General features: G+C 47.9%; 1 protein-coding gene across 7 annotated transcripts in view; it reads right to left on the bottom strand.

Annotated features, from left to right (window-relative positions):
- Nucleotides 1–3313: 3313 nt before the first annotated feature.
- Nucleotides 3314–24491, bottom strand: part of FBXO34 (F-box protein 34) — a 39383-nt gene continuing 18205 nt past the window's right edge. For 2 of the 7 annotated variants that reach the window (XM_053944457.1, XM_053944461.1), the window contains exons 3-5: nt 17041–17141; nt 14446–14648; nt 3314–6104 (exon numbers count right to left, since the gene is read on the bottom strand). In XM_053944457.1, the coding sequence (XP_053800432.1) occupies nt 3965–6104; nt 14446–14522 (2217 nt within the window). In that variant the 5' untranslated portion in view covers nt 14523–14648; nt 17041–17141 and the 3' untranslated portion in view covers nt 3314–3964. The other 5 variants (XM_053944460.1, XM_053944463.1, XM_053944462.1 and 2 more) reach the window with 5 other exon arrangements.

Below are 24491 nucleotides of genomic sequence, written 5' to 3'. Positions count from 1 at the left end.
GTCCCAGCACAGTCAGGTCATGGCCAGGGGCAAAGCCAAGCGTGGGCCCGAGCTCAGCTCGTGCAGACCATGCTCAGGCCACTTCTGCTTAAGCAGGACCAGCAGCAGCAGCTTTTGTCCTCTGCCCACTCTGGTTTGTGGCAGGAGAGCAGCTGATAATGCCCTCACCTGTCCCTACACCAGGACTGCCTGGACCAGCCAAAGGCAGGTGGGAAGGGGAAACAGCCCTGGGTGAGGCTTCAGCACCATTTCCACCACGCAAGAAATGGGAGTCGAGCCTTAGGTTGGATCTGTCAGTGCAGTTTTGTGCAGATGTGAAATCCTAGAATGGTTTGGGTTGGGAGAGACCTTTAAAGATCACCTCGTTCTACCTCCTGCCATGGCAGGGACACCTTCCACTGTCCCAGGTTGCTCCAAGCCCTGTCCAGCCTGGCCTTGGACACTGCCAGGGACCCAGGGGCAGCCACAGCTTCTCTGGGCACCCTGTGCCAGGGCCTCAGCACCTTCACAAGATTTTTTTTCCCAGTATCCCATCCATCCCTGCCCCCTGGCAGTGGGAGCCATTCCCCGTGTCCTGTCCCTCCATCCCTTGTCCCCAGTCCCTCTCCAGCTCTCCTGGAGCCCCTTCAGGCCCTGCAAGGGGCTCTGAGCTCTCCCTGGAGCTTCTCCTCTCCAGGTGAGCACCCCCAGCTCTCCCAGTCTGGCTCCAGAGCAGAGGGGCTCCAGCCCTGAGAGCTTTTCCATGGCCTTCCCAACAGCTCCAGGGGCTGGCACGGGGACAGGCCCTGCAGGGAGGGACCTGGGTCCAACACAAGGAACTGAGCTCTGCTGCAGCATCCCAGGATTTCTCCACAGGGAACAGGGCCCAGCAAAGGGAAAATCTGCTGCAGGAACAGCCAGGATGGAGCAAGAGCCTAACCACAAGGCTCAGCCACAGGCAGCTTTCTCAGTGCTGTCCATGCCAGGAGAGCCCCAGAGCTTGATGAAAACTGGAAGCTTATGGACAATGGAAATGTTATTACAACTTCTTCACAGGCCTATCTGGAAATTCAGTCCAGACACTCCAAATGTTCCCAGGCAGGGAAGTCAAGCACATGGTGCAGTCCTTCATCCTCAGTTCTGAACACTGAACTTTGTAAATCCAACACTGGATTTTATTTTTTTTTTTAATAATTGCTTCTTAGGAAAAAAAAACCAAAACCCTAACATTCATCAGACCTTGGCCTCTCCCTGAACCATCCCTTAAGGAAACAGAAATCTGCATTTTACAATGTTACAGGGGAAAAAAAAAAAAGCCTGCAGGCAGCTCAGCATGGCAACACTCAGAACCAACCCACTTCTGGATGCAAAAGCCTGCTCTGTGAAACAATTTTTAACAGCAATGCTGTGCAGGAGGGACAGTTCCAGCAGACAATGTAATAAATGATGTATAAACCAGCCCACTCTCCCCAGCCAGCCTGGGGGAAGGGGCAGGGATGGAGTAGGGGAGACAGCGAGTTGTCCTCTGGCTTTACCTGCTCCAAGAACAAAATAACCTCATGATATTATTTTATCCTCATTTTTCCCCTTGTTCAACAGAAGTGACCAAAATCTCACACCCTGTTCCAAATAAAATGACCTCACTGGCCCCTTATCTAATTACAAAATATTTTCCTCTGCCACTCCATTCCAGCCTCGCAGGGACTTTCCTCGCTGCTGTCAGCCTCAAGTTTTCCAGAGTCTTGGGTGGGGGGGCAGGAAAGCAGCTTCTTTCCCTTTTCCCCTAATCAGAATTAAGCTGAAGGCTTCTGATGCCAATGGCTTTGGCAAAACAACAGCCTGGAGGTTGTTTTGCTGCTGGTCCGGGCACAGCCGAGGGAGCAGATGGAAGTTTGGGTGAAGCCTGAGCCCCGTTAGGGGATGAAGTCAGGGGTTAAGGAGGGATCCCACTTTTCCTCTCCTTCTTCCCAGCTGGTTACAAGGCAGCCACACCCTTCTTTTAGATTCCTAATTTCATTCCTCCTGGTTGTCATCATGTCTGCAGTGCAGGGAGGCTGAGCAGCTCCAGGAGGGGTGGATGACACCCGGTGGGTGGCAGGAGCAGGTGAAGGCAAAATATAAAACCAGCACATCCTTTAAACTTCCCTGAAAAGCCTGAGCTCACCAAACCCACATTTCAGGCTGTCAGGACTTGATTTTCCTTCTCCCACTGTTAAAGGAAAGAACAAAAGCCTTCAAACCCTTTTGTCCTCCTCATGCTCTGAAACCAGGTGCATCACTCCCTGCGAGCCCAGGGCAGGTGGAGGTGGGTGGCTCAGCCTGGCCCCCAGAGCCAGCAGTTTTCCACACCTTGCTGATCCAGCACCAAAGGACAGAACAGGATGAGCCAGGTTAGCCCATCCCTGCCCTTTCCAGCAGCTCCTTGGGGTTTGCAGGGCAGAGGAAGGCCCGAGGCGAGCCCCATGGGAAGGTGGCACCAGCTCTTCTTGCACCAGGTCAGAGATTTGGAATGGTCAGAGCCAGGAGTCCACCCGTGCCCTGAGAAGGGGCAGAGGAACAGCAACAGCACCAGGTGTGGGGAGAGAAGGGACACGGCCAGGGCACAGGCACGGCTGCCACGCTCTGCTGGGCTCCCTGGAACACGGCTGCTGCTCCCCTGGCTGAGCTGGAGTCACTGCTGCACTGGCCAGGGTCCTTTCCCAGGCTTCCAAACCATCCACCCTGCGAGGGCTGGAACAGGAGGCTGAGGTCTGGCTCACAGGACAGGAAAGGATCCAGGGAAATTCTGCCATGCGTGCCACGCTCCCGTTCTGAGCGTGAGGAATCGCTGTTGATCCGACACAAACCTCTGCAGTTCCCCTGGAAAGCACCGACCCACGGCCCCGGGAGAGGCCAGGGGCTGCAGCAGAGCAAAGCACTGCAAGGAGTCTTCTTGCAAGGGAGAAGTTCCATACAGAGCAGATAGGAAAGCTTCCAGCACATCACAGAGCCAAGGCAACTCCACACTCATCCTGCTGGACCCACACTCCCTCCTCGAGCATCCAGGGAACAGAGCAGGTGCCCACACAAGAGCCAAGGAGCAGGAGGACCAGAAAGTGCCTGGTTTTTGCAAGCTTTGCACACCTAGCACCAGAATCCCCAATGAAAGGAGCCTCTGCTGCACGCAGGGCTGGCAGGAAGGAAAGGAAAAGCTGGAATCTGTGAATGTTACAGCAGGGAGTTCTCCAAGTACTAGAGATCTGGGGGGTTTTTGTTCCTTTGTTAGTAGGACAGGTTTCCTAGAGAAAGCACATTGCATGTCTGAACTACAGCACAGCACCAAATTTCTGCCACGTGTTTTACAGCATTTTTATTTTGGGGCCAAAATCTTACAAGAGAAAGTCTGGTAAGGCAGATCTAGAATGCACATTTTATTGATGTAAAAAAAAAACCCAACCAGACAACATGGGTAAGGTAGACAAGAACTTTTTTTATATTCTGACTATACAATAATATTCCTCTCTTTCTTTTTTAATCCACTGCCACGCTACTATAATGGATCTCTTCTGTAGTCTAAGTTTCAGGTTGTCCAGTTAAGTTGTCTGCAGCTTCTTTAAACAAGTTGACCTTTACCTATTTAGAGTTTCTTCTCAGAAACATTCATATATTATACAGGATATACAGATTTTGAAACAAGACACTTAAAAACACACACACCTATAGCCGCAACACTGGGATAGCTGCATTGTAGGGGTTACCTTGTTCAGCCAGCTGTAGACTCTGTATGTACAATTAGTTTTTATAGTGTTATTTACAGAGATGGACTAAAAGCTCTCTTTTAATCTAAAAGGTAAAGGCTCTTGTGTTTGAGTATGTGCAGTTTCATAGCCCTGTGGGGGGGAAAAAAAAAATCACGACAATTATATACACTGTAAACAGCACAAGGCATGAGAATTTCTTCCTCCTCCTCCTCTCCCAAACAATCTTGCAGGAAAGTGTTTGTGCACTAATATTCCTCTTCCACCTCTGCTCCCGCTCCTCGGGTTTTCTTATGGATCGCGCGGTTAAAGCTGTGGCAGGCAGGGACCCAGTGATTGTCATGGAGACCCAACTTACAGCCCGGGATGCCCTTCTGGGAGCGGTGACAGCACATCCAGTAGCCAGGCCCGTAGGGCAGAGCCTGGCAGTAGGGCTTGGGGTGCCACCGGCACAGGGACACGTCCCCCTTCACGTATTTCTTCTTGCACTGCTTGCAGGGGTCTTCCCGGTAGCGAGGATCGCGCACCCAGCGCGAGTCCGCCGGCCTGATGTTGTAGTACTCGATGATGAATTTGAAGTAGTAGCAAGTGCATTTTAGGGCAACCAGGCTCCTGGTGGGAAGCAACCCAAAGATCTTCACGATGATGTGGTGAGGCAAGAAGGCCATGTACTGCTGAGGCTCCAAAAGCTGCTGGATTTTAAACCTGGTCTCCAGAAAGTCATGTGAAACCTGCCGCTTTAGGCAGGAAGCATCAAGTACTTGCAAAGCCCCTTCTGTGGGAGGGACAGAAGGGGCTGATGGCTCTGTAGGGACACTGCTTCTGACACACGATCTACCAGATGCCAGAGAATCCTCATCCTCGTTTTGGGCTACCTCCCCTGGCTTCTCCTGGGTGCCCTCCCGCTGTGGCTGTTGCTCCTGAGCAGCAGGCTGCTCACCCTGGAGGAAAAACAGCCTCCCTGGGAGTGAATCCTCACCAGAACCAGAGAGCTTCTCCTTCCTGCACCCTTCCTCTGTCTTGGTGACTGATATACTGATGCACAAGGGCTCCTTCCTAGCAGGATGCTTTGGGAAAATTACAGGCTCTTTCGATGTACAATCAACAGTCGCGTTCTTGCTCTGCAAGGGATCCGGTGGCAGCCTGGCAGCAGCAGGACACGGGGACAGCAGAGCCCTGGGAGGCTCAACCCGCGTTTCAGTGTCACTCCTGCCAGCTGTCATCGCCAACACCGCGTGGGCAAGTCCCGAATTCACATTCCCCACCCGGGTATCCAGCCCCGAAGGGAACGGCTGCTGGGCGGAGGCACCGCCATCCCACAGCTCGGTGTCACCCAGAGGGCCACAGCGACCTCCATACCCCGCCTCCGCCACCCCTGCCTCCCCCAGGCCGTCCCCCTGAGCCGGGACCCCCTTCCCCACCTCTCCCTGGGGCTGGGTGCCGCTGGCCAGGAGCACCCTGCCGACGTTCCTGCGGAAGCTGTTGTTGCGGGAGAGGCTCCCGGCCTCCCGCTCGCTCTGCCGCCTCAGGCACTCGGACTCCAGCTTGGCCACCATGTCCAGCACGCGCACGGGCTCGCCCTGCGGCTCGCCGGGGCCCCGCTCCGCGTGCGCCTCGCACGCCCCGGCCGAGGAGAAGGGGTCGGAGCCGGGCAGGGCGGCCTTGGGCTGGGCGCTCGGCCTGGTGGCAGAGGCGGCCGTGCAGGTCTTGGCACAGTCCACCAGCAGGGCGCTGGCCCGCTGCTCCAGGAAGGCCACCATCTCGATGACCGACAGCGAGCGGCCCGGGAACGCGCCCTCCCCGCCGTCGCTCCCGAAGTGCACTGAGCAGTGCTCAATGCCACAGGCGAAGGGCTCCGGCTGGGAGCACCTGGCGTTGGCCTCCCTCATCCTTTCCAGTTGGATTTTGGCTTTTTTAAGATCCACCGATTTTTTCCTGCGCTTGGCCGTTCTCCCGTCGATGTCCCACGTGCTCTTGATTTTCATGGAGCCCGTGCGGGTGCTGCTGCTGCACTGCTGGGCTGCGAAGAAGGCGATTTTCTCCTTGGTGTTGCCAGGTTTCACCACAGCCCAGACATCCAGCGGCCCTTCCCCTTCTTCCCCCTGGTGGATCGTGGCAGACAGGGCGTTCTTCTTTTCCCTTGCACTTGGACCGTCCGCCGGGCCTTTCCCGCTCATATTGCACATAGTATTTGGATAAATAATCCCCAGAAGCTTTTGAGATGGCGTCACGAGGGAGGGTTTTGGGAAAACGCTCAGTTTGGTGCAGTTGGTGTATTTTTCTCCTTGTGCTGGTCCCTGGTGGCCTCGCAGGGAATCCTGGCTTATTTCTGGGGATCGCTCTTTCTTCTGTAACTTGAGATATGGCTTTAAGTGCATACCAGAAACCCTGGAAAAACAGAGAGGGAAGAAGTTATAGTTGCACAATATGCCTGTCTGGAAATAGAGAAGGTGGCCCAGAGCAGGCACCAGCCCTCACCTCAAGAGGAACCACATGAGAAAGGAAAAGAGCCACCAAGGCTGCAATATCCACCCCTGAAGAACTTCCTGCAGTAGGAGAGAACTTCCCATTAGAGAAATCTGTTTCCAGGCAGTTGCAAGGAGAACTCCTACAGTTTAAGTTTTATCAGTTGTGAAAACAAAGCTAGTGGTTCATTCTTGAGCTAGAGCCATCCTTCTGCCTGTGCATTCCTTAATCCAGTTGCAAGGCACACATGGGTCACAGGCTTTATCTGGACATCAGCCACCACACACTCTTTTCAGTAGATAAAATGTGGTTAAAGCTCAAAAGGGAAATTAGCAAGAGTAATTATATTAATCAGAGATCCCAGGGGATATCTAATCTCCTACTAACACCCAAAATCACACAACGGTTTGGGTTGGAAGGGACCTTAAAGCTCATTTCATTCCGCTTCCTTCCATGAGCAGGACGCTTCCACTCTCTTGGGTTGCTCCAAGTCCCATCCAACTCATCCTTGGACACTTCCAGAGATGAAGGAGCCACCACTTCCCTGGGCAACAAACCTTTCCTTTAGCATATTGATAATGGCAAATTTGGTGACTTTCCCATACGGGTCCTTATGTTGCACATCAATGCCCCCCCACAAAGTGACAGCAGCATGACATCCAGCTGAGGACACCACTCTCAAGGATGGGATTTTACACTCAGGAATTCCAGAGCTGTGAAGGACCCCTTGGATGCTGTTGACACTGCAGCAGCAGCCCCAGACTCCTCTGTTCTGTCACACCTCCACAGTCACCTTCCATTCAAAGCTGAGGAAGGCCAGAGCCCAGGGCACTGCACACAGGATGCAACCACCAGGAGACTCCAGGCTCTTCTCCTAGGAGTATCACATGAGCACATTACAGAACTAACTACAGGTTATGTTTCCATGGTAATCTTTGAGTTGTTGCACTCAAAGGCCTCCACTTCAGGGAGGTTCTGTGCTCTAGAGCTGAAGAGCAGCAGGTTCAATGCCACGTTTATCATGAGCTGACACAGACACATTCAGGCACTGGACACGTTCCCCTTGAGAGCCAACACCAAGAGAGTTGTTTAAGTGTGGCAACTTAGTAAGTTTCTAGCCTAAAACCAGCTTTTAACTAAAAACCTCAATTTATTGGTCTGTAAAGTCCAACAAATTTATAAGAGATGCTGCCCAAGCAGAGGAAGTCTCCAGGACTAGAAGTAGCTGTGCTGCTTTCTCTGGTTCCTCCTTTGGCTCTAGTGACAAGGAGGGAGGGCAGGCACAGAGATTTTGGGGAGGTACATCAAGTGGAAGGGATTAGTTCACCTTTCTACACCTCTTTGGTCCAAGCAGGGCTTTGAAAGCCAGGAAGCAGCTGCTGGAAAGGTGGATGTCATGTTCCTTCCCTCTGGATTTTTTAGGGAGACCATCACCTGGCTCTTGCAACCAGATAATGCCAAAACCACCTGCATCTCACCTAGAGACTGTGGGGTAAGAGATCCCAGTGCTGCAGACACACCCAGCCAGCCCCTGGGTTAATTCTCTCCCTGTGCCTCCTGTGTGCCAATTCCAGCTCGTTGGAATTGGGTCACCTCCCAGTTTAGTCTCCTCTGCAAAATGCAACCGAGCTCCTTTGTTTGCCTCCTCAGTCGGATGCTAAAAACTAAAATAATCTCATAAAAATAGAACTTCGGGGCGTTGAAGTAGATGCATGGGAGAGAAGAACGGGAAATCGAGGCTGCTGGAGTTTGCTTTGGCCTCATTTTTCACAGGGGCTGCCCCACTCTGGTTGTACTTCAGTGAAGCAGGGTCAGGCCACTGAGATGGCCTGGCCAGAGCCCAGCCCAGAAGAGCAGCAGGTGAAGCACTGCAGCAAACTGCTGCAGAGAACAGTGCCTGCAGCCTTCCCCTCCCTTCCCTTCCAGAAGGACATTTCCCAGACTAGGGAGAAAAAGGCTCCAGTGGCTGCTCACCACCGTACCCTGGGGAGAAGAGGTGAATACAATTAAAACACGACTTTGCATACTGAAATCTCCTGAGCCAGGAGCAGAAGATCAAATTTCATTCATGAGTTTTGTGCCAAGGTGTTTGAAAGATGAGCTGAGCTTGTTTTTAAGAGGTTTTCTTCAAGCAGTTTTCAGGAATCCAGTAGGACAATCAGCTCAACACCCTTCATTAAGAGAAGCTGCAAATGGAGGTGAGACCAGGTATTGCATGAATAAAACCAGAACCAAACTGGTTACCCCAACTGGCTCAGGGGACATGTTCAGCCAGCACAGTTGGTTCAGCTGCTCCCAGCTATTTCTGGTCTATGGAGAAAGACAAAGGGTAAAGTTCTGCCTCACCTACTACAGATTTCTTGGTTAAGGTTATGTTTCCTATGTTTCAGTTAGTCCCTGGCTAAGCCAACAATACCATTTAAGGTTGAAAAGTTATAATTTACATAACAAAATTATGCCTTAGTCAGAAGTTTTACTGCCAGAATAATTGCCTCATTTGAATTCAGCATTCAGTTCATTGCACATGTTTTAATGGATCTGGATTTAAAGAAAACCTTCATCTAATAACTTCAGACAGCTATAAAGAGCTCTGCAAACTCCACAAGACCAGCTGCCACCTGCCTCAGAGTTTTTCCAGCAGCAGGGAAGAGAACTTTCATTTTAAAAGCCATCTTAGCAATGGGCCTTACCTGAAAGTGTCACTTGGAAAAAAACGAGCCCCCACCTCACACGCCCTTTGCTGTGGACATCAAGAATGAACTTTGAGGCAATCACAGCTTCTTCCCTGCACATCAGCAGCACATTTCATCTCTAGCTCCTACAATTAGAACAAGGCTTCCCAGCAGAAATTGCTTTGAAGATGAACCAGAGCCCAGTCCCCACCCACAGACTCCCCTGTTCCTCAGTGCTGGCAAGCAGAGAGCTGTGGCAGCTGCAGGTAAGCTTTTAAATATTTAAAACCACCAAAAATAGTTGTTAAAAGGTGAAGTCACATATTCCCTATGACACTTCATTCCAGAATAATTCTGTTTGCTTTCCTCCACCCCTTAAGTTATCAAGCTCTCTAATTTTATCTTTAGAGACAACGACTCTTCAGAAGTCCACGGGAGCAAACATAAAAGGTTTTCAATCCCAAATGTGCGGTTTTAAATTGCTGATAAGAGAGAATTCTGCCAGGAATGATCAGCACTGAAACAACGAGCAGTGCTGCCTTTATACTGTTATTCCATCCTCAAGCTGATGAAATAAAGGGGCCAGTTTTTCTATTTCTAATCAGCCGTGTCTGAAAAACAGGATACTTGCACTGCTGGAATGAGACTGCTGTTTTTGTAAGTCGTAACTACAGCTTGTTTCCACTGCAGTTTTATCAAGCTGGTTACTACACATTGTTGATACAGAAATATATTCCTTTATATGAGCTCAGATACTCACACACCCCTCCTCTCCCCACCCAAGGGAACACCCCAAACCCACTGGTGGACTCCCCATCCCTGAAAGTGTCCAAATCCATGCTGGATGGGGCTTGGAGCAACCTGGTCTAGTGGGAGGTGTCCCTGCCCATGCAATGGATTGGAATGAGATGGCCTTTAAGGTCTTTTCCAACCCAAATCATTCCATGATTCTACTTGCCAAGCTGGCCAGAATCTTCCAGCATCCTTTTGTGTTTATGTATGTTCTAAATCACAGCAGCCTAAAACAATAATATATTTGCTTTAGTGGAAACTCCAGAGCTGGAGGCAAAACTGTTAGAAAAGACTCAGTTTTCACAACTCCTTTGTAAGGCCCACAGAGAGCCTTAATTCCCCTTGCAGCTCCCAGCTCAGGGACTCTGATGATGCCCTGTGAAGCCAAAAGATTTCCTCTGGCCAGCAAGAACAACGACAAAAAAAGCCTGATCTTCGCAAACAGCATATTCACACTGCAGGTTTTCTGGCCAAAGCACCAGAAGGTTTTACTAGGGGGAAAATTTCCATCAAAACCCCCAAGTTTCCTATGGATTTCTCCTTGTAAACACCAACTCCAGTCGACAAAAGCTGCTCACGTTGCTGACTGCACACCCAGTGCCAACTACATCTCTGAAAAACCCCTCAGGACGTACTAACACAAGGCAGAAGCCAAAAAAAAAAATTTAAAAAAATTTTAAAAAAAGCAACAACAATAAAAACCCCACACCTCTGGCAAAGCATTCCTCTTCCTTGGCATCCCAGCTCTCTGTCCATAGAGTTTTCCTCCTCCATAAAGGACACTGACAATTAGCAAGGACTGAGCACTGAGTGGGAGTTAACCACAGTCAACCACTTGTTATTTCTGGAAGGGCTTGGTGGGTCCTTTGGGCTCCATCTCCAGTACCATTTCCATCCCCTCTGCACTGCCAGGGCAAGGCAGAGCAGACAGAGAGCTGCTTCAAAGGCATTCCATGGATTCTGCCGGGGAAAGTCCCGGGATGGAAGGCGCTCTGCACTCATGGAGTTTGTTCTGGAGCATGGCAAGGGTCCAAGCTCACAGAAAGGAGGGCTGGGAAGCTCCAGAGCAGGGGTGGGTTTGACTCTGGCAGCTGTGGAAGCATCTGATTTCCTGAAAACCCACTCCCCTTGGAGCAGCAACTGCTCCTGACCCACCTCCCAACACCTCCAAAATGCCTCTTGCAGCAAAGGGAGAGCCAGCAGGGATTAGAGAGGGATTTGAAGGCAAACAGAAGGCATGTGGCTGCTGAAGGAGAGCTCTCTGCTCCAGTGGCCAGCCTGGGGCAAGTGGAAGAATGCCAAAACCGTGGGGCAGAGCTGGCCCAGCAGAGCTGAGGAGCTAAATGCACTGTGTAAAAACCAAAATCCTAAGGCTGGGTCCCTCCCCAGCTTGTTCACCTGCATCAGGTGCTCAGATAACCTGATTTTGGGGGAGACAACACCCAAATACAGCTGCACCCAGCACAGCCAGAAAATCCATCCCACAGAGCCCAGCATCTGCAGCACAGAAGTTTTGGGTGACAGAATGCACCCCCAAGCCCAACACAGACCACTCCACCTTGAGGGCTCCCACCCATCAATGTTTTGGCCATGTTTTACACTAAACACACACCCACCCTTCAGTAAAGCACAGTTGCCTTGGCTACCTCCTGATTTTGTACAGGAGGAAGTGCCACAGCTTTGCCAGGCTTTTGTATAGAAGCACTCACCATGAAGGGAGAGATGTAGCAGCAATTCTGTGCTGAGCCTCAGGAAGCCCAAAGCCCTGCTTCCCAACCACACCAGACATGACACAGAGATGACAAAGCAGAAGGGAACAAAATAAACTGAAAGATTTGGAATTCAAGGTTATCAGCTGCTCCAGAAATGTGTAGCTCAGAGATGATGGGATGGCACATGTGGCTGTGGTGGGAGAGGATGAGGGGAAATCACAGAGGGACAGCAAGACAAAACCTGTTGGTTTTATAGGGCTTCTGCTGAAAGCAGAACAGGTAAGTGACAAGTGTCCTTCTGGAAGTGTTTTACATTTATTAATTTGTTTCCTGATTTATCAAGTGCAAGAGGACCTTTCTTCATATCACAGTGCAACAAATTCCTTGTGCTAACGAACCAACACAGAGTGATGCTATTTATAGCCTTCATTTTTGTGCATGTGTAATGAGAACATGAAAGGTTGCAGAAATTAACCTTGGACCACACGATCAGTAACAGACTCAGCATTCAAAATAAAAACAAGCAAAAGTAGAGCTGAAGGCAAGTTATCAGGTTGCCCTTTTGAAACTCAAGATTGAAAGAAAGTGGTTCATGAATTCAGCTGTGCTGGGGAGGATTTCACTGCACACTGCATTCTCCAGGAGTCAGAAGGTGTTTTCATTATTAAGAACACATCCCAAACAAAAGATTCAAAGCAGCTCCAACTGGATGTGTTCCTTGTTTGTGAAAGATACCAGAAGCAGACACAAGTTTCAGGTCACATCACTTGGAAACTTCTATCTTAGAGACTAAAAAGTCCAGGAATAAATATGAGAACTGGAGCAGTGTTAAGTCACTGCAGAGATATTTAACAACAAAGAAATAGTGAAAGGTTTTTTTTTTCAGTTTGTGAGAGAAAAGAGAAACAGGGTTGCAAGCAAAAGCAGGGCAGAGATCAAGAGTACAACACAAAATACCAAATTTGACTTTGCACCATTTTTAAAGAGGGAAGGTAAGGGTGATGATGAGGGCAAAAGCCCAGGCGTTAATCTGAACAAGAGCATTGGCAGGAGGAGGATTAGAGAGGTTCATAAAAATTGTGAGGATTGGCTCATCCCAGTTTTAGAATCCAAACCAGATAGGCTCATGCACTGCAGGCCAAGAAACAGGATTTATAAACCTCTTGAAAGGCAACAATAGGAGATAATAAACATGTGGCACATTGGAGGGGGCACTGCAGGGGAGAAAGAGAAGGAGAATGATCACAGCCTCTCCAGGGCTCATATTCTGACTCCAATATAAAGGTGCTTTGCAAGCAAAGAGGATTAATGGGACACAGAGAAAAAGGGGGAAGAGGGAATAGTTCAATATGCCAGACTAACCTCAAGGTTCTCAAATAAAAGCCATCTTTTTAGACCAATCTACTATATCTTCCTCACATGGACTTCAGAGAGCACAAAGAGATTTACTGGTTAAGACAGATTGGCAGAGGAATGGGAAAACAGACAAAGGAGCTGGCTTAGCAGCAGACAGCCCCAGGTGATGCTGAATAAGAAAATACCAGCCTGGAAACCAAAGACATGCCTCAAGAATCAGCCCTGGGAACATCTGACTTTGTTAGGAATGACCTCAGCACTAATTCTGCACCCAAAGAAACAGAGGCAGTTCCAAAACAGCAGAGGCACAAAGCCCCAAGTAACAGAAACTGAGGAGGGTTTTGAAATGCAGGCAGTGATGCATCAGCAAGAGGAACACCAACAAATTTTGGAAGTAACTGAGGTGAACTGGCCACCACAGAGACATCCTTGAACTAGGGATGTGCAGATGAGGCTGTGAGAAGCCCTCCAGCCAGAGCAGCTCCAGAGCACAGCACACACTCTTAGCCAGGACTGAGAATATTCTGTGAGAGGCATCACACAGAGAACAGCAGCAATTGCTACTCAAGAAGCTACTAGAGAACACTTGGGTCACTTAGCAAAACCACTGGTGAGGGCTACAACCCCCTCTTACAGAATGGAGAAGAAGAGGTAAACCACTGAAAATAAGCAGCGGTCCTTAGGCAGAAGGAAAATAAAGGAACAGAAACTCAAATGAGTCCATAAACTGTCATGAATGTTCAGCCTGGGAATGAAAAGAAGGTTCCTAATTGCACAGCAAGATCTGTCATCTTCAGTAATGGCTCAATCTACAGGAGGAGAGAAGAAAAGATGCAAGAAAAGATGTGAATGTTTTTAGGCTGGACTAAGTTCACAAAAGGGATTATGAGATGCTGCTTGGGAAAGCAAGGAGCTGGGTGACCCAGGAAGTCTTTTCCAGCACTAAATTACCATGAGACTAACATAGCAAGTATATGCTGTCTGCACAACCACAAAGAACAAAGGTTAAAAGTTTGCTTTAAACCCACACAGCCTTTAGAAACCAAAAAGCTGGCGCTCTTCCTCCAGACTGAGGAAGTTTAAGAGCCTTGGTTTCAGAAAAAGAATAAAAAAAAAAAAATACATTTTGAAGTAGTTTGAACTCTGGCAAACTGGCATGTCCTTGCATTTGCACGAGGACAAGTTGTTCTGCATGGTGTTCCTATAAGGAGACACAGTGAGAGGCATTCACTTAATTGTCACATAAGCACAAGTGTTTGAAATCAATCGTGCATTTCTCCTTAATAAGAGACACAGGAGAGTGAGCAATGCAAAATCTGAGCTTAAACTAATCTAATTACTTAGTCCATAGTAAGACAAACCACAACAATGACTGCCAGCATTTCCACTTGCTTTAAGCTGCCTGCATGTTTTAAAGCCTACTCAGAAGAGCCTTTCACCAATTAAATTTTACTTCAAAGTCATGTTTCCCAAACTAATTTACAGCTGTTGCTAGAAAACCCAAGGATTTCTGCAAGTACACTACCAGCTGCAGTGAATCTGTAGTTGTCATTATCAAACAAAAACGCCAAAGAACATTTCTGCCCTTAAGCCATTACAACATTTCCCTTAAACACCACCTGGAAGTCAGAATTTCGAGCAAACATTTGAGTGACAGCACAAGACAATAGAAGAAGGCTAAAATCGGTGCTGAACCCTCAGCTGCAGGCAGAGCAGCCAGTGTGTTCGTACCGTTTGACTTGATGGAAGGTGGAGGATGTGGAATTCAGCGGTTCCCTGTGGAGGCCAGCTCTGCAGGAACTCTTCATGGTAACGACCTCTCCGGCTAAGGCACGTCGTCGTCACAGCCAGTCCATCCTGGGCTACACCCCAGGCTCCCCCATCAGCTCTGCCTGCCCCACACTCAGCTCCACCGTGTCTCTGCCACCTAAAAACTGAACAACAGAGAGCTACATGAGAAGATCACAAGGGCAGATGATCAGGACGTGGACTTTCCCATGAGAGAGAATGGATATAAATATAAATATATACAAACACAAACATGCTACTCATGCATAGATATAAAAGATACATATTCAGATATAAAAGAACTTAACATCATCATGCCAGTGTTGCAGCTGGAGTTCCTGAACACCACCAAACACAAATGAACACGCCCCACCACAGCCTGTCTGCACACACGGAGTTTTTTCACCTTATATCCGACTGCAGAGCTACCTTGGCACCTCCCACGGAACACGCTGTCTTCCCAGCTCCATGTAAACAGGACGCACAAGATCTCCCTGCTTGTTAGCACCACATCAGGCTTTGGAGGGAAGTAGCTGCTAGCAGTGAGATTTGAAGCTGCCAGGAGTTACGTTAGCGCTCTAATCAAAATAACGTGGTGGATTTTATAAGAAGACAGAAAACATGTCACCACGCAGCCTCCAAGTCTTGTGAAAACTGCCCTGTCTTTGCATCACGTGCAGATAAGACAGATTACACCGAAACAAAGCTGTTCTGCAGTATCTCTTGTTCTCCCTGGGCTGCTGCCTTCTCCACCTTGTCCTTGGAGCAGGCACTCTTACCGGCGCTTTAACGCACTTTGATGGAGAAAGAACAACAACCTTCAAGCTGGAACATTAAAGGGAAGAGTGACACAGCAAAAGAGCCCTGGAAAACCTCAAATACTCCAGCCTGAGTGCCAGCAGATTGTTTTAGAGAGACCATTTGCTTCCTCTCTAGAGGACTGTGCACAATGATGCCGTAATACAGGAATGCCATTTGAGGATGCTCACTATGGAGCTGTGTCCACAGGGGAGCTGTGATTTAGTGCAGCAGGTTGCTCTCTCCTTTTCAGCAGCTCTGCCCAGCGTTCCTACTGCTGTCCTACCCCTGCTTTTGCAGAGACTGAGCCTCTCACATCACCCCCTTCCCGATGCCTCCCACGCAGAAGAGCCCTCACTATGCCCAGCCCAGCTCTGCTTCACCAGTGTGGTTCACAACCAATGCTCCCACTAAACACTCCTGGCCTGGAAAACCTGCTCTTGGTAGCCACACTTGCCAGGAAAATGATGAAGGATGAACCTTGCAGGCAGGAAAAACAGAAGCTGGTTTAGATCCACCTGACTTGATGTCTGCTACAGTAATTCCACGGTTCGTCTAATGATGGCGAATAAGAGGTTAAGCGTTTGCCTACATTTGAGTAGCAGGGGCCTAAAATAATATATAAAATATTATATAAGCACATTCCAGTCTTCATGAAGAAATCTCGGCTGAGCTCTACACAAGGCTAAGAAACGTGTGGGGTGGAGAGGACGAAGGCAGGGCAGTGGCAGAGCAGGAGGAAGAGAGCATGTCCTCTGCTCCAGGGATTCAGGAAGACCAGGAATTAGGTTGCCACGATCAGCAACAGCAGAAATTGAAACTTTGTAGTTAAACACCATTTTTATCAGGCTACCCAGAGTCTCTAACAAGGACCTACCTCTGAGTGAAACCTAGGCACAAAACCAGATGTTTCTGATGTTCTCATGCTGTAAAGATATATATTCATAAACAGTAATTCACAGAGAAGAAAAAGCATATGCCCAGTGCTTTAGGAAAATCAAACACAAAATCATTACTTTCCCATGAACCATCACTAAGAGGCACTGAAATTCTGACTTTTCTCCAAGCTTTTGTCTGGCTCTCCTTCTGGCTTTACTAACACTAGCATTTCAAACTCAGCAGGAACTGTATCACAGAAGCATGATTATATCCACACCCAAATAAACGCAACCACACCATTTCAGGAATGCCACTCACTTTTCCAATAGCTTACACCCTCTCCGTGGATCCCTGATTAAGAATACCACGTGTTTTGTCCTAGTCCCACTCCTCTGGAGATCAATTGAGAAGATAAAAAGCCAGACAAAGAGTTGAAACCCAAAGATATCTTATTTACAGTAAAGAGCTCGAGAAGCAAAACCATCAAAAGAAGTGGTTCAGGTCAGGAGCAGCCAGAACCCTGATCCAAGCACAGGCATTGTATGGTGGGATTTTGTGAGTTTAGGAAGGGACCAGCAACTACTAGAGGGAAGCAAAAGCTGACAAAATAGACACAGCCAAGTTCAGATGGGCACTGCAGCACAGACCCAACCACAGCTCCATACAAAGCATGCTTTTTCCCCCCCTCTGTAGCTGCTGGGCTATAGAAAAGAGCTGAAATAGACTATTAATGCCAGCAAGCTCCTGACAAATTCCTACTGTGTGAGGAGTAAAAAGCTGTACTTGTGAATTAAAAAAAAAAAGGAAAAGAGAGAAAAAAAAAAAAAAAAACCCAGCATTTAAGCTAGCAGATATACTTACTGCCTTTTAACTACCACTGTTTCTGTACCAAGGCTGATCTTTAGCAGAAGGAGCTGCAGCCGATTTGTTAAGTTTTGCAGAGTCAGGTACAGCCCAAAAAACTGAAATACAGATGCACAGAGAAACAAAACAGAAGAGGAAGTTAAAACCCTAATCGTGTTCTTCTCCCTCTCTGAAACCACCCCCAAACATATGCCTTTCTGCACAAGATGTGGGAAGGACTCTGGTTTTGGCAGCAGAAAGCATCACATCCTCTCAGCCGCGGACGAGAGGAGCTCAGGGAACGGTCCCACAAAATTCCCTGTCTTATCACCAGGTTTGAGCACTGCTGCAGCCTAGAAAAACAAATGTATCAACTCAACCAGGCTGCAGTCAAGGTCTTCTCAGCTGTGTAGCAATTCACCACAGCTTTTGATATTTTTTGCAAGTGCAAGTGTGTTTTAGCTGTAGCAACAGTAACTGATCAACAAACCAGTTCAAAGGGTGGGCACATCCTCTCAGAAAATTTACTTTCTTGAAAGGAGGCCATGGCCTCGGGACTGGATCTGAGCAACAATCGCCCTGCTGGGTAAAAACATGTGTAAAAACACATTTGACCACCCCACCTCCATGCAGGGCAAGCTTTGGGATGTTCCATAGGGATGTCACTCTGGATCAGCTGGGCAAAGAGCTTCAGCATACTCAGGATGCAGAAGGAAGCAGCAGCAAGTGTTTCAGAGCAGAACTCAGAGGAGTTAATAACAAAAACAGTCATTAGGGTGGAAAAAGTCGGTGCTGAGGCTTTATAAAGATAAGTGTGTTTGTTTTTTTGCAAAGAACCAGGTTCCACGTCCTCTCTCCCACCATGGAGCTCAATCTTAGGTTGTTACATGATCCTTGTCTCCAAAAGAGTAATTCACCAGACAAGCAATTCTGCCATCCCCCAGCCAAGTCATCCCTCCCCAAACACCCTTCAGGACACCTATAACAGCACCAGACTCTCCTAGGCAAGAGGCTTTGGCACAAAGTCTTTCCTCATGCCAACACTCCCACTGGGAAGGATCCCAGGCTAGGTCTGAAATGAGGTGTTTGACACACCAGGTCCTCAGCCTCTCAGACACCTACAGGAACACAACCATCTCTTTTTAACCATTCTTCAGGTAATATCTACATATTTAAAACACCTAAAGAACTGCCTTTTAACCCCAAAGGAGCCATCACAGGCATCATTTGCCTTGTGAAACCTTGTGTGCTCAGCTTCCCCTCTGTTTCATGGTCCATCAGATCTGGTATTATCTGATCTAAAGGCAATGAAACTGCCACAGGGGCACAAGGTGGAATTAATGTGGGGGAGCTTCCTGCGTCTACTCTCACACCAAAACCACCTGATGGCACTTCTGCCCAGCACCAGGAACCAGAGCTGGCACAGCAGCAGGACCTGGTTACCATTGCCCTTTGCTCATTTCCCCACCAAATTCACTCCAGCCCTTCCTTCCCAAAGCTCCTCCAAGCTCCCGTCCTTGGATCCCACTGGACAGAGCAGCAATTTAAATGAAAACTGAAGATTCCCATGTTAGCAGAATCAGCAGAGGCCACAAAGACAATGAGGGATCTGGAGCACCTCTCTTATGAGGAAAGACTCCAGGAGCTGGGCCTGTTTATTCTATCACACCTTCCCCTTTATCAGCACTGCCTCCCTGTCTGATTTTTCACTTGAAGCCTCCCAAGGAGCTGGATCAGGACAGAATTAACCCAAAGTGGTCAGCTCCCTGAACCCACTTACCCCTGACCTGGCAGGAACTCACAAAGCCCAGGAGGGCAAGGTTCTCAGAAACCCAGACTGGACTCAGCCATCTCCAATCCACACCTGGAATCATGCTGGAAAATGTGTCTGCTGTAAAGTGGATTTCAGGTCCTTTTAGAGGAAAGCTTCTGAATGCACAGTGGGCAAAGTGCAGAGTGTTTCAGAAGCAGGGAAATGAGCATGCAGGGCTCCAAGGCAACATTTGACTCCTCACTGCTGTCAAACAGCACTACACTTGCTGTACTGATAAGCATGTGAAATGCTTATTCCAATGAAGCACTACAGGGAGAACCTGTTTTCCTTCCAAGATCACGTCAAGAAAGAATGAAAGGCTCCACATTTGTGGCTCACATGTTTTCTCTCTAGGTGGGATAAGAATTGGAAGGACTAAGTTGTCCCCTCAAAAGGAAAATCTCAGAAGGGAAAAAGAAAATAAAGACAAGCTCTGCTGCACCCTCTTAGCCCTGTATGAGTATTGGGAAAAATAATATTACAAGTGTTTCCCTTGTTCAGCTATTCCTGAAAGGTTTCAGCTGCCTTGCACAATTTGAGTAAGGACATCACTCGCTGCTCAGCTGGGAAGAAGTTAAGAACTGGCTCATTAGATTTGTTCTGCTTGATCCAAGAGGAAAACAAAACCAGTAAATCCCTCACTGGGCAGTGCTGCTGCAGCTCTGGTGACAAACACACGGGGCTCACACATCACTCTGCTTTCTAGAAAGCTGCCTTGGCACCCCTTGGCACCGTCGCGTGCCCCGAATGACAAACTGGGGGTGGCAAAGCCCCTGGGAATGGCACTGTGGCTGCTGCACCCTCAGCTCATGGGGCACAGGCAAAAATCCTCCCTGAACACACCACACTCGAGGCCACATGACCCACGAGCCACAACTGAATTATTTAGCCTATAAAACTCCATCTGTTTTGCCATGCAGATTGAGAATTAATGAAAGCTCAGCTGAAAGGCTACTTTCTTGGGGCGAGAGGAAGGAGAAAGCTTCCAGAAGCCTTCCTATTATAGAAGCAATAGAGCTGGTTCCAAATATAGTAGAGCAGCACTCCCTGAGCTCTGGAGACGTCGTGCCCTGGTTTTGTGAGGCTGAGGTCTCACTGGATTGCTCCTGCACATGCAAAGATGGGTAGAAAAGACTGCAAGATGCAGAACTGACGTGAAAGGGGAGTTTCAGGACAAACACCAGAGGCAGAAATCCAGACTGCCTCTATGAAAGATCAACCTGAACACACACCAGAAGAGAGCCAACCTGTCCTACTTTAGAGACAGCCAGTCAAAGCCAGCAAGAAGAATCCCATCTTTTTCAAGAACACAACATAAGCCTGCTAAAGAAGATCCTGATGATGATGATGATGATTATTATTATTATTATTATTATTACAACCCCAACGTGGCAGATTAGGATTGCCAATGATCATTTCATCACCCTGTTTTGCCTGTGGTAGCAGGGATCCTGGAGAGGTGCACATGACTGACTTTGGCACACAGAGGGTGGATTTGTTTATGCTGTGACAGCTCATAAAGTGACCATCACATGCCCTGCCCGACAGAAATTCCTCACCAGTTCACCAGGAACAGTTTGTTAGTGACCCATTTTAATTCCTAAAGTTTCCTTCTCCAGTTTCAGGGCAGATCTTGTAACACAACAGAAATAAACTCAGTTGCAAAACTCTGATTACAAGTGTATCTTTGTGTATCTCTGCAACTGTGTACTCCAGCATAGGACTGGCCTTTTGATTGGGAAAGAGTAACAAAGTAAAATGTCACTAGGACAGCAAAAAAAAAAAATCTCATACAGGACACTACATAAGGGAAGAAGGCCCCCTGCAGCATGGCACAAAATGCACAGGAATAATTGCTCCTGCACATCTCTCCATGGGGTATGAAATGGCTTCTAAAAGAGCAGAAAAAAACTATAGCTGACTTCTAAATATTCAGCAAATAAATAAATACAGTTCCTTCTTTAGAACTCTGCTAACAAGGAAAACCCCACAGCAGGTGACTCAATGCTGAGCACTAATTTCATCAGCTTTAAAACTCAATTCACTGAACAAAATATGGCTTTACCAGGTTTCTATGGCTCTAACTGGTTTGGACCAGCCCTAGAGTTGCCAATTCTCCTTTCTGAGACCATATTCCCTGATCACAGGTCCAGACCTACACAGTTTAGCAAAATAAGGGGTAATTCATTTTTATTTACTTCTGTGCAATCTTACCCTTTAACAAAAAGGTTATTTTGTGCATTTCTCTGTCCTATACCATTGTGGATACCTTTTCAGCAGAGACAGAGGCACAAAAGATCCCCCAAAAACACTCCCCAAAAAACCCCAAGCAAACCAAACCCACACAGACACACAAAAGACAAAGCAGAATGATGCAGTTTCATCCACATGAATCCATTCTGCCAGTCCACTGCAGGGCTGAGAGGTTACAATATCCATTAGGCATCTCTAAAGTGTCCAGATTTTTCCTAAGGGTCTCCAAATCCAAATTCAGCAAACCTTACTCAGCAGCACAAACACTAGATTAAATATAATAGTACCAAAAAAGAGTTTTAGAATTAACTGTGCCATCACTTGCAAATATTTGGATAGGTAGGATAAGGCCTTAAGCAACCTGATCCAGTGGGAGAAGTTCCTGCACATGGCAGGAGGTTGGGATGAAATGATCTTTAAGGACCCTTCCAACTCCTTAACATTCTATGATTCCACGATTTCTGTCATTCAAAATGCCCAATTTTTTCCTATCACATTCCTGAATCCACTTGTTCTCACATAAGAGCATTTTCTGCTCTTTTTAGTATCAACGTCTCATGAATTGTCACAAAACCTTAAATCTTTTCAAACTTTTGTCTAAAGTAGGCCACTGCTGGTGCCCCAATGTCACACTTTCACAGAGAACTATCTTCCACCTTGCAAGGACAACGCAAAAATGCTGAAGTCAGAAATCTCAAATTTATAGGTCAGCACTTTACAAAAAAGTCTGCTCTGCACTTAGGGAAAGAGCTATCCAAGTATACCCAACTTCAGGACAGATTTCACGCAGAAAGAAGTTCAAACTATTTTTCACAGCACATTTTGGAACAAAATGCCTCATTACATCTGCAAACTTCCACCAGAACAGATTCCTTAGGAACATCTAAAAACAGCCCACCCACCCACCCACAAACAAACAGGACACACCACCACCCACACCCTCTGAATAAGTTTGGGATTCACTGGGCTTTCCAGCTGTGTCTTATAAAACAAAGCATAAAAGCTCCTAAAGAACAGGTTACAATCTAAGACCAAAAAAAAAAACAAAAAAAACCAAAAAAAAAAACCAAAAAAAACACTAATTAATGTCAGGTTCAAACAGAGCTTCTACTGGAAGAGGTCAGGGCTACCCCAGGCCCTTTCCAGCCTGCTCCTCATGTCCCACCACAGGACGTGGCTCAGCCCATCACTGAACCAAGTGGCACCACTGAGGAAACATTGAAGAAAGGGTGAAAAACACCTGACAGAGAGATAATGAGGGAAAACCCCACCAAGGCCAGGGAAGGGTAAGGGGTGCTCCATGGCAGGTCATGAAACTGGAGAGAGAAGACGCTGGTTTTATGCTTGTTTCCTACTATTATTTTACTATTCTAGCCATCAATAAATGTTCTTTTTTTTGTTTTGTCCACAACAGTAATCAGTAATCTCATGAACTTTATCTTGACCTTTAAACTCTCTTGGCAGTCCTTCTGTGACATCTCCAATTCCAGTCCCTGGCAGGCAACAACCTCCTGTGACCAACCTGTCAGATGGGCAGGTGGATGTGTCTGTCCCCTGCAGCAGGGAGTCACCCACTACAATCACTCACAGCTTATTATTAATGTCAAGTCTTCAGGAGGGATGGGAATATTCCTCCTTGGATGGACAGTGGCCACTTCCCAGTCTCCCTCTTTTATTCACTTCTGACTCCTTGTGAGAGGTGGTGCAGACCCCACTGGGATCCCTGATGCAGGGAGGAATTCAGACTTCTGAGTCTCTGGGCTCTCTGAAAACATCCTATTTCACAGAACCCTTGAGAGGCTCAGGTTGGAAGGGACCTCAAAGTCCATCCAGTTTCAACCCCTGGTCAAGGGCAGGGACACCTTCCTCTATCCCAGGCTGCTCCCAGCCTCATCCAACCTGGCTCTGGGTACTTCCAGGGATGGGGCAGCCACAGCTGCTCTGGGCACCATGTCGGGGGAGAATCACATCCCTTGACCTGCTGCCCACTCCTGTTTTGAAGCAGTTTTGGACTCAGTTGTCCCTCTGGACTCTGAGCACCCATGGCTGGCTCACAGCCCTCTTTTTCATCCACCACAACTCCCAAGTCCTCCTCTGCAGGGCTGTCCTCAATGACTTCTCCCAGTTTGTACTCACACCTGGGACTGCCCTGACCCAGGAGCAGCACCTTGCACCTGGATTGTTGAACTTGATGAGGTTTCTCGTTCCCATGAAGGCCACACAACCTTCTTACATTCTCATACAACCCCTGGACCTGGTGGCACAGCTCCTCAATGAGGACACACCTTCTGGAGAGGTGACTCTCAGCCCCAATTTCCTGGACAGGGAGCAGCCACTTTTTACAACCAGAGGCTCCAGAGCCACCAGGCCTCTTTGGGAGGGACCCTCTGACATCCTTGGGGCTGCCAGGAATGAGCAGCTCTCCTACAGCTCCAGGCCAGCAGCGTGAAGTCACACAAGGAAAGGGAAAGAAACAGGACACCAGGGTGTGACAGCCAGCAACACAAAGCTGGAACCCTCACAGTGACAGGAGGAACAGCACAGCAAGGCAGAGGAGACTCACAACAGCGCTTGGCACGACGCTGCGACCCAAGCAGACCCCTGGACATCCATCAGCCAGAACCAGGCACCTGCAGAGCTCATCCAACACAGACAGAGCAGCAGGAGAAGAACAGAGAAGGAACAGAAAAGCAGGTGAATGACCCCAAAGCAGCATCAGGGTATTTCCCACCCTAAACTGCTTTGCAGCTTGTAAAAAAGCACAGAACCCGTTTAAAGGGACCAGAAAGGACTTGGAACAGCAGACATGTGACACCTTATGGCCAGAGGGCTCAAGATGAAGACAGAAGGCAGCCAAGAGCACACACTACAAATCCCTCCCAGGCAAAACATCACCTGGGTTTATAGAAATTCTCAAGAGAACGTTGTACACAAAACATCTGCTGAAGCAACTTAGCTTCACATAAACTCAGGGGTTTTGACTGGTAAACTGCAGTAGGGACCGACATTAAATACAGTATCTTATTGCATGATTATTTCAAAGGATTGTTTAAAATCTAAGCTAATCTGGAAACCTACCAATTCCACAGATCTTTAATCTTTTTTTAGCTCTATTTTTAAAGATTTTTTTCCCCATTAATAACTCAAGAATTACTGAAGTAAAAAATAGTTAGATATTTTCAGAGCTTTGTAGTCAATACACCTAGCAACTGACAAAATTAAGCTTTCAGAAATCCTAAGCATAGCACGAATTCCACTGTAATTTGCTCTTAAGGAAAAAAGAAAGGCCCCAAAATAGCATTGAAATTTCAGTAAAGGACAACTTCTGCACGCTTATGAACTGTGACAACTTCTGCTTTCTACTTCTGCCTTTCCCTTTTCACATTTCATCTTCAAAATTCAG

This window comes from Vidua chalybeata, chromosome 6, assembly GCF_026979565.1.
Source record: "Vidua chalybeata isolate OUT-0048 chromosome 6, bVidCha1 merged haplotype, whole genome shotgun sequence".
Lineage (NCBI taxonomy): Eukaryota > Metazoa > Chordata > Aves > Passeriformes > Viduidae > Vidua > Vidua chalybeata.
This window is presented reverse-complemented; position numbering and strand designations above follow the sequence as displayed.